Source organism: Castanea sativa, chromosome 3, assembly GCF_040712315.1.
Source record: "Castanea sativa cultivar Marrone di Chiusa Pesio chromosome 3, ASM4071231v1".
NCBI lineage: Eukaryota > Viridiplantae > Streptophyta > Magnoliopsida > Fagales > Fagaceae > Castanea > Castanea sativa.
Window position 1 is genome coordinate 59,848,217 of NC_134015.1, and position 11,143 is coordinate 59,859,359.

At 37.6% G+C, this 11,143-nt stretch overlaps 1 protein-coding gene across 1 annotated transcript; it reads right to left on the bottom strand.

The window, feature by feature from the left end:
* Window positions 1–1,520: 1,520 nt before the first annotated feature.
* LOC142629270 (uncharacterized) lies at window positions 1,521–1,961 on the bottom strand. Its single transcript, XM_075803221.1, has one exon. The coding sequence runs from the start codon at window positions 1,959–1,961 to the stop codon at window positions 1,521–1,523; it is 441 nt and encodes a 146-aa protein (XP_075659336.1).
* Between the last annotated feature and the right edge of the window lie 9,182 nt (window positions 1,962–11,143).

The following is an 11,143-nucleotide window of genomic DNA, read 5'->3' on the forward strand; positions in this document are numbered from 1 at the left end:
GGTATAAAAAGGGGGTAGCTATGAATAGTGAAAGGGGGACGAAGGGGAGGTAGAAGGAAAAGAAAGAATAGAGAACAAGAAGAATACACGGAAAAAATAGAGAGAAGAAATAAAGACTGGAAAGAAAACTAGAGAGGGAAACTGAACAGTAGGAATAGAGGCATGCATCAATAGGCCACCTTTTCTCTCCCTCTCTATAGACCCACTCCCTGAGGATTGAGAATCAAAGCTCAAACCATTTAGGTCCTTTTTCTAAAGTGTGTAACTTCCATGACAGGAGCCTTTCTTGAGATTACTCATGTTAGAGATTGGCTCCTTTTCTTGAGACAGGCTTTCTTTTTTTTTTTTTTACCATTCATATTTATTGGGTGATTTGTCTACTATTCAGTCATTGGGTTATTTGTCTTTTCTACAATAGTTTCATTTCTATTTGCTGTATTGTTTTACCATAACTCTGTTAACTATCTTCCTTCTTAGTGTTAGTTTTATTCATTTTGTTTAGTACTGTAGTTATCTTGCTGTACTGTATTCCTGCCATAGCATTTGTAACAGTTATTCCTACTGTGGCCATGCCATATGCTTGGTCCATAATGCTCATGCTAGGACGTGTCTACATTGGGTTAGTTCATCTTGTGCACAAGCTAGCTTGAAGTGTAGCCCTAGTAAGACTAGTCCCAACTCTCTTACCTCAGACTTACGGGCCGCAGCATAGCAGGTGGGGTCAAGGCCCAACAACACAAAAAAGGCCCACCACACTTTCCAATTGTGCTCTCACTTGAAACAATACTGCATCTAGTTTCCTGGTCTTTTCAACAAGAAAGTTGTTTTTAAACCTTAGTGCTCTGATGGTTTGATTGGCTTCATCAACCTTGGTGGAGAGTTCCTTTCGTTCCAACTCTACTTCAATTAGCTTCCTCGTAACTAACTTGTAAAGCTTCTCATGCTTCTCAGGGACTTTGTACAACTTAGAGTAGGTAGTGTGGATGTCATCTTGTTCATCCATCTTCTCTAACATGTATTCGATCATCTCTTTTTCCTCATCAACCAGTTCTACTGCTTCCTCAGGTGACTCAATGGTAGCTGTGAAAGCACTCACTATCCCATCTTGATCACTATCATCAGAATTTGCCTTTGGTTTTGTATCACTCAAGGTGGCAGCTGGGGCTTTGCTCTTGCCAATAGATTTGAGATATGTTGGACATTCTTGCTTCTTGTGTTCATATCCTTGACACCCGTAGTACTTTGGCCCAGCAAGAACATTATTACTTTGTCTAACATCTTTGAATTCTCACTTGCCTTTGTCTTGGGACTTGAACTGAGAGAATCCGGATTGTTTACGATCCTTGTCACTTGCCTTGACATTTGCATTCTCGATGAACTTCTTGAATTGTCCAGTAATATGATTTGAATTTAGTGTCCTTGTCTTAATACGATTCATCATCATCATCATTCTCGACCTTCAAAGCCATGTTCTTGCTTTTGCTACTCTTGCTAACCCTTACTAAACCTAGTTCATAGGTTTATAAATTGCCAATCAGTTCTATCAAAGGAATAGAGTCAAGATCATTTGATTCTTCTATCGCAGTGATCTTAGCATGAAGTCTCTTTGGAAGAGATCTGAGAATCAACATGACAATCTTGGACTCTGGAATTTGTTCTCCAATATTAAAAGCAAAATTCACTATGTCCTTGAGCTTGGCATAGAATTCATCGAATGACTCCTTATCATCCATCCTTATTTGCTTAAATCTGGTAGTAAGCCTTTGGAGTTCGGAGTTTTTAATAGCTTTTGTGCCCTCGTAGGTATTCTGAAGAATATTTCGTGCTTCCTTTGCATTGTCAGTGGAGGAGATCTTCTTGAATTCCTTATTGGTCACAGTGCTAAACAGGGCATTTAGTGCTCTACTATTAAAATTTTGCAGTTTTGATCTTAGTATCATGCCATAATAATGGTGGCTCATTAGGCTTAGTCCAACCTACTTCAATTGCAAGCTAGAATTTCTCATCTAAAGACTACAAAATGGCTCTCATGTGTACTTTTCAGTATGCATAGTTAGTACCATCAAATAAAGGAGGGATTGCCCATGATCTATAACAATAGGGGTCAATGTATCATATAGCAAAGATTAAAATCTAATTTGAATGTGCTCGCTTTTATACCACCTGTTGGGTTAAGATAGCTTGACGCTGGTTAATTAATTAGATTTAATTGCATGCAAATCGTGAAAGCACCAAAAAAGCACCAATTAAACTAAATGCAGCGGAAAGTAAATTGACACGATGATTTGTTGACTAATGGGGAAAACCTCTCACAAGGAAAAAACCCCATCAAGTGATTTTAAAGTCACCACTTCTAAGAATCCACTATTCAACAATCAAGCGGTTACAAGTATAAGAAAGCTTACCACTACCCTGGCCTATCCCAAAATACCAACTTACAGTTGAACCTTTGCTCATATACCCAATTAGACTTGATCTTATAGTAGTCTTCTTTCCCTTGATGCACAAATCTCCAATCTTTGACTTACCCTTTTGATAGGCCAAAAATGTATTGACCCCTTTGGCAAATCAATTAATTAATTAAGTCAATTTAACATGCAATAGTGAGGTAGTACAAACAAATCACCAAATAAGTAAATGCAGCAGAGAATAAATTGGACACGGGTGATTTGTTTACAAATGGAGAAATCTCTTATGCGTACTTTTTAGTATGCATAATTAATGCATACTTGTATTTTGATAATAGTAGATTTTTAGTAGTGGTGACCTTAAATTCACCCGGTGGGGTTTTGCCTCATCATTTGCTGCTACAATACAAATGTAAGCTCTCACACAGCAAAGATTAAACCTAATCAGAGTATGCCTACTCTGATACCACTTATTGAGTCAAAATGAATTGACCCCTTACAAATTAATTAATTACTGATAGGCCAAAAATGTATTGACCCCTTGTGATAAATTAATTAATTAGCCAAGTTTATTAATTAATCAAATTAACATGCAAACGTGTGGTAGCAAAAACAAATCACCAATAAACTAAAGTGTAGCAGAAAATAAATTGACACGGTGATTAGTTTATAAATGGGGAAAACCAACATGGCAAAAACCCCACCGGGTGATTTTAAGGTCACCACTCACAAGAATCCACTATTATCAAAACAAGCAGTTACAAGTAAATGAATCTCAGTACCTTATACCAACCTAGAGTTGAACCCTTACCCCAATACCCAATTGGACTTGTTCTGTAGTGACAATCTCTCATTTTCAATGCACGACTCCTAGTACGTGACTAATCAATTGCACGGATCTCAGTACGCGACTTCAATCACCAACTAGAGAAGGATTGTTGGTTGCAAAGTTCTTCAGTTCATCACACGATGAAGATCGAGAAGCTCCTTGGTCACAAAACCCTAGGTGTACAAACACAGCAGCTTCTTCACAAGAAAGATGAACTAGGGCAAAACAAGGTCTCCGGTCACAATTTGCTTGAACAAACTTTGCTCAACACCTGTGCAACTTGTGTCACCTTCTACGGCCCTTAAAATGATCCTTTTATATGTGTAGGGTTGTGAGAAAAGAAAGCCCGAACATGAAATCACGGATTGGATGAAAAACAGACTCAAAAATTTGAGTTTCATAAATCTCGATAGATACCCTATCCGTCGAGCTGCTGTTGAGCCACGGGCTAGAACAGCTCTTTAAGGCTTGATAGATGCTAGTTGTTGAGCTAGTTGTCGAGCATTAATGAACAACACTTTTCACACTTGAATCTTGAATAGACTTGCATGGCTTTAACAATTGGTTTTGAAACAAGGTTTCTTGAAATATTAAACACATCCTACATCTACCCAATTACAAGTAAAGTGCGTTTTGTCAAAGAATTAGCCAATTACATAAAATAGTGACATATGTTCCTAACATGTGAAACACATATGTCCTAACAATCTCCCCCTTTGGCAATCTGTGACAAAACCACAACAAACAAATGAACATATGAGAGAAGTCATAAATCATTCAACTTATATTCACTTGTTATGTACAATAAAATCTATCCTAATACAAACTCTTGAAAAAATTTGCAAGAAGAGAGTTCATGGCAAGTAGACTTTGACAACCTGTATTTCTGAAACTCTTAAACAAAACTCATCAAGGCATCTTTGTGTGAAATAGAAATAAAAGATTGCATACAATATATAAAGAAGCATGTGCATAAAGAGAGAAAATAAACAACATATGTAAGGGTAGGTGAAAAACATACATACATCAACATATAAATAATATAAGTACAATATATGTCAAAATGGTCATAAGACCCATGTACAAGAGATAATGTATATAAGTACAAGGAAAAGAAAAGATACAAGTATCCTCACTACAGCCCTCAAAATCAACACTCCCCTTAACAAAAATCTCCTATACTAACTTTCCCCCTAACTATGACTACTTTCATAACCAAAACTACTCCCAATTTTTGTCTCGAGTGATAAAGGGTAAGAGTGTCAATTTGACATCTCGTCAGCACTAGAAGAGCTAGCATCACCATCATCTTCATCATTAGAAGCAGTAGCATCATCATCCTCATCCTCATCCTCAGAAGCCTCTAGAGTAGGTGGAGGAGAAGCAATGAAGCCACCCATGACCGCCTGCCGTCATGCAATATGACCAATACGGGTGTTCACCTAACACAACTCATCACTGAGAGTGTCGAGGCGAGCATCCATGCACTGAAGCTGCACCATGATGTCCTCAAGAGTCACATCGCTTGTAGAAGGAGAGGGAGCAGATGTGGATGGAGCTGAAGGAGTGGGAGGAGCTGCTGACCAGGACCGCCTCGACCAAAACTGTGCCTTGCTCCATTTAATGGTAGCGGCATCTATAGTACCCATAGTAGAAAAGTGGTTGGACACGGGAAAGGGAACAGAAAAATTGCGTAAGATCCTCATGATAGTAGAAGGGAAGATGAGCTTATCACGGGTCACCATATCCCCATACATATCAATGAAAGAAAGAATGAAATGAGAGGGAAAAACTATACTAAGATGCTCAAGAAAGGAAAGCAAAAACTGAGCACGGGGCTCTATAATAGAGTTATAATGAGATAAAGGATGTAACACAATAGTCATAACCATGTTAAGAAAACGCAGACCTTTAGCAAAGGTAGAACAGAAAGTGAACTGACGCTCACCCTAATCAAAAGGGTGCTCATAGAAAGCAGACATAAGCTCGTCTTTAGTGTTAGGACATATGTGGTTCACTTGTTAAGAACATATGTCGTTCTTTTATGTAATTGGCTAATCATTTGACAAAATGCACTTTACTTGTATTTGGATAGATCTAGGATGCGTTTAATGCATCAAGAAACTGTGTTTCAAGATCAAATGTTAAAGCCATGGAAGTCTGTCCAAGAAACAAGTTGAAGAAGTGCCTGTCATTAAAGCTCGACAGCTTCATCTATCAAGCTTTAATAAGCTGTTCCAGCTCAAGGCTCGACAGCATCTTGACACCTCTAGCTATCGAGATTTAAGAAAAACAAATTTTCAGATCTATTTTGATTCCAATCCATGAATATGTCTTTAGGCCTTCTTTTCTCATAACCCTAGACATATAAAAGGATTATTTTAAGGGCCATTAAAGTAGACACAAGTTGCACAAGCATTGAGCAAAGTCTGTTCAAGCAATTTGTGACCGGAGACAAAATTTTCCCTAATTCATCTCATTGTGAAGAAGCTGCTGTGTCTTTGCACCATAGGGTTTTGTAAACAAGCATCTTCTTGTTCTTCATTATGAGGATGAACTGAAGAATTTTGCAGCTAACATTTCTCTCAAGTTGGTGATTGAAGTCGCGTACTGGGATCCTCGCAATTGGTTAGTCACGTACTGGGAGCTGTGCATTAAAAATGAGAGATTGTCACTAAAGAACAAGTCCAATTGGGTATTGGGGTAAGGGTTCAACTGTAGGTTGGTATAAGGTACTGGGATTCCTTTACTTGTAACCGCTTGTTGTGATAATAGTGGATTTTCGGGAGTGGTGACCTTAAAATCACCCGGTGGGATTTTTGCCTTAAAGGTTTTTCCCTTTCATAAACAAATCATCGTGTCAATTTATTTTTCGCTACACTTTAGTTTAATTGGTGATTTGTTTGTGCTACCACGCATTTGCATGTTAAATTGGTTAATTAATTGAACTTGGCTAATTAATCAATTAATCCATCACAAGGGGTCAACACGTTTTTGGCCTATCAAGTGGTATCAGAGCGGGCACACTCTGATTAGGGTTTAATCTCTGTGTATGATCCATTGACCCCTGTTTGTCATGGATAGAGAACAATCTCTTATTATCCCTCCTTTATTTTATGGGACTAACTATGCATAACGTATGAGAGCTTTTTTACAGTTTCTAGACGAGAAGGTATAGCAAGCTGTTGAGATTGGCTGGACCAAGCCAAAGGAAGCGCTGGCCGATAGGGATGAGGCTAAGATCAAGGCGGCAAGCTTCAACAATAGGATATTGAATGTGTTGTTCAGTGCAGTCACAAATGAGGAATTCAAGAAGATATCCTCCACTAAAACTGCAAAGGAAGCATAGACCATCTTCCAAACAACCTATGAGGAAACAAAGGCTGCCAAGGATTCGAAGCTATAGAGGCTCACTACAAGCTTCGAAGAGATAAAGATGGAGGAGGATGAGTCGTTTGATGAGTTCTATGCTAAACTCAAGGATATAGTGAACTCTGCCTTTAATCTTGGAGAAACTATCTCAAAACCCAAGATTGTGAGAAAAGTGCTCAGATCTCTGCCCGAAAGATTCCATGCCAAGATCACTGCGATTGAGGAATCAAAGGATATTGATAAAATTCCTTTGACAGAGCTGGTTGGAAATCTACAGACCTATGAGTTGGGTTTGTCTAGAATCGGAAAGACGAGCAAGAGCAAGAGTATGACATTGAAGGCCAAGAGCAGTGAGACGGAAGAGTCTTCAGACGATGAAGATTCTAAGATGAAGTCCTACATCACCAGGCAATTCAAAATGTTTATGAAGAATGCCAATGAGAAAGGCTTCAACAAGGACCGTAGGCAATCTAGTTCTTCTCAGTTCAAGGGTCAAGGCAAAGGGAAGAAGGATGCTAGGGATGGTGGTCAGTACACTGTTCCTACTGGACCTAAGTGTTTTGGGTGCCAAGGCTTCAGACATATGAAATAGGAGTGCCCAACATATCTCAAGACAATTGGGAAAAGCAAGGCATTTGCTGTTACGCTAAGCGACACCGAGCCTAAAGACGATTCCGACAATGAAGATGACGAAATCTTGAATGCCTTCACTGCCACAGTTAATCCTACTGAGGGGATTGTTGAAGATGTGGATGAAGAAGAGGAATTGGTGGAATCCAACTTTGAGAAGATGAATGATCAAGATGATATTCACACAGCTTATGCTAAGCTATATAAGGTCTCAGAAAAGCACGAGAAGCTGTATAGGTTGACCACCAAGAAACTTAGTGATGTGGATCTTGAACGTGAAGAGTTTTCCACAAAGTTTGACGAAGTAAATCAAACTATTGGAGCACTGAGGTTCGAAAATAACTTTTTGGCTGTAAGGACTAAGAAGCTTGAGGCAGAAGTTCCAAGTCAGAGCTCAACTAGAAAGGACTTCAAGCGCTAAGCTCGATGAGATGCTCAGTTTTCAAAAATCTACTTCAGATCGAACAGGTTTAGGGTATGATTTCTCTTCCTCTAATATTACTTCTTCTAGTACTACTGTTTTTGTTCCTCCTAGCAATAATGTTGAAATTGAGAACACTAATGTTAAAACTGAATTAGCTAGTGAGAATATGGACAAGGGTAAATCTATCTTAAGAGCACTCCCTAAGCAGGATAAGAAAGAAGCTAATGTTAAGATGTGTGCCCTTAAATCCTATTGTATGATGCTATGTATGACATTATGTATGACTTAATGTTATGATTAATAAAGTTCTTTTATTTTTATCTAAAATAATGGTAACATGAATATTTGGACATTATCATATAGTCCATGAGATGCATAGTATGTGACTTATGTGATTTAGTCTCAGAAGATATAAATCACAAGTTCTTTGTAAACTCAAAATTTATAGTTCGTAGTCGGGGAAGAAATTGGGCATTTTATCTGCAAAGACTATAACGTATCAATTAAGATGATTTGTCTTGATCATGGAAGTAGGGACTTCTAGTTGATATGTTAATATATTTTAAGAGTTAAGACATATTGAACTGGACCGTGTGAGATTTATTATTCTCCTAATGATTGTCAAATGAATAATAAATCTCACGACTTCTATTTGCATGAACTCTTAATCCTGAGAGAATAATGGACCTGATTATGAGGTGTAAGTTGCTTTGATATATCAGGAGTGAGATCTAAAGTCACGGTCAAAGCCTCAGTATGTTGGGCAGCCACATTTAGTGTTGATGGAACATATATTCTCAAGATGGAACTCATAATCTCTTAACGGAGATATAAAATATTCCCTTGAGATAAGTTTAATGGGTTTGGTTATTCAGAGTGTTAGACCTAATCACTTTAGTAAGAAGTTACTAAAGTATAAATTTATGAAATTGGATTTCATAAATATATGATTATTAATCTTAAAGGATTAAACTGGGTACTCAAGGATAAGATGTAGTAATTTACAAAGTGGCAGTCTACATTCATGACTTTGTGTTACTACGAATATTTTAAGAAATGGTTGTATGTATAATAAAGTCTTGGGATATAATTTATTAATAAGGCCTAGAGTGCAATTATATTTATATAGTGGTATTAAATATAATTAATGGTAACTTTGGACTTGTCAAGAGTTGACGAAAAAGCCTAAGGCCCATTGGAGCGAGTGTCTTATTGGTCACTTTTGGTCCCACTCCAAGCCACACACTAAAGCCTAATTGGAAAGGCCCAATAGGCCAGCCCAATTAGATAATCAATTAGTTATAAAGGGAGAAACATACAGAATTTTTATTAGTGATATAAGAAATGGTGTGTATGTGAGAGTAAAACACACTTTCATTTTCCCTTTGAAAACTGATTGAGAGACCACACATCTTTGGCATAAAGTGGAATTGGAGTGAATATTAAAAGTATTTCCGAATATTTCAATCTTTGGATTTAAATTTCACCACACCAAGGTACGCTATTTTGTTCTTAAATTCTGAAATTTACATAGTGCATGTTATCAATCATGAATGAAATAGATCATTGTTTGTTGCTTCTGCTATGTGTTTTGTATGAGATACAAAACCAGTATTTCCTACAGCTAAAATCCCTAGGGCTAGGAAGGCTAACTCTCAAAGGCCTAAACAAAAGAAGCAACATCTCTGTCATCACTGTGGAGCAGCTGGTCATACTCGACCAAATTGCTATAAGTGGTTAGCCACTCAACATAGCAACAACATGTTGGCGTCGAAACCAGAATCAGTTTCCATCCTTGTTTGCTCCTATCGGAGATCTTTTCAAAGCCCTCATGTTCCTTTCGAACTTGAACGGTATCAATTCTTCCCCTTCACTGCCGGTTCAAGGGTTTGCGAAAAGGAAAGGTTCTTCCAAGGTGTGGAAGGAAAAGAGTTCCAAGTGACTTAATCACTTTTTTTCTCTCTCCATCTTTTTTTTTTTTGGATTACTTGTGTGTTTTGCTTTAATGTTTGAGTCAGTCTAGTTTTATGCATTGCTTTGTTTTACATGTTTTTGGTTGTTAGTTTTTCAATTTTAGTTATTTTTCTTTTGTTTTCAAAATAAAAATTCAAAAATTCAAAAAAATACAAAAACAGTGTGTGTATGTGTACATCGGTTCTTGTGAACCTTAAAATGGCCATTGAAACAGAGTTTTCTAAACTTTGTATCTGTTGTAGCTTAGATGAGCATCCTTATGCACTAATAAGCAAGTGAGCTTTGTGGCTCTTTGTTTGTGATGAGTAAGGTTAAGTGACCGCTTGTACTTAACACTCGTATCACTCTTTTTGACGGGAAGGACTAGAAAATCCTAAGAGAAAGGCATATATAACCATCTCACCACTGTTATCTGCCAATCATGATATGACATCTGTATGCTTCGGCATAGCAAAAGTGCAATGTCAATGACATCTGTATGCTTCAACATAGCAAAAGTGCAATGTCAAAAAGCTTAACATAATTGGGTATTTCTTTTCTCTCTTTTGTATACCTATGCATGATTTGCTTAATAAAAGAAAATATGCAAAGAAATAAAAGCAAAAAAAAAAAAAAGCTTTAAAATATGATTGCAAGCATGTTTTTTAGGAGATATGGGAGTTATAGGATGTACCTCAAAGGTGATAGTCCCCATCAAACAGTTATGATTGTGTGCGAGTTAAAGTGATTTTCTCATATCTCAAATCGTCATAACATTGAGACACTTATGTAATCTTGCAATATTTTTCACACACAACACGTAATATTCTTTGCTACTTTTGATACATGTACATGTACAATGTGATTTGGCCATCACAAGGTTTAAATGTGTTGATGTATGCTCACTAAACTGTCTTAACTTATTTTTGAAATATAAAATTGGTTAAACTTGTTTAGTGTGTGTGTGAGTTGTTGGGAGCTAAATGTTTAACTCTTTGATTGATTGAGAGGTTAAAATGTTGGTTGGATTATTGGCTGAGTTGCATGGTTGATTGCATTCATATCTATAATTTTCTCCTTTTTGAAAAACTCTTTTTAAGCCATCTCGACACCTCTCGATACCTGGTTTCTGTCGAGCTCTTCTATTGCATCTTATCGCAATCTCGACACCTCTCGATAGCTGGGTGGATTGATCAAGAAACCTTCTGGCCTCTCAATAGCTTCTTGACAGCTGGGTGGATCGATCGAGAAACCTCTTGGCCTCTCGATAGCTTCTCGATAGCTGGTGGATCGATCGAGCTTCTTTTTCGTGTCTGATGCTTTGTTCCTCGACACCTACTCGGTAACTGCATCTATCGACGCCTGTGTTTTCTACACCTACCTTAATACCTGTCTTGATACCTCTCGACACCTCTATCTGTTGAGATTTACTGAGGATCTATATAAAGGTTCTCATGCGATTTGGACTTCATTCTCTTGATCTCTCTCGATCTGGCTGCGCCTATTCCTCTCCCAAACACTCTCTTC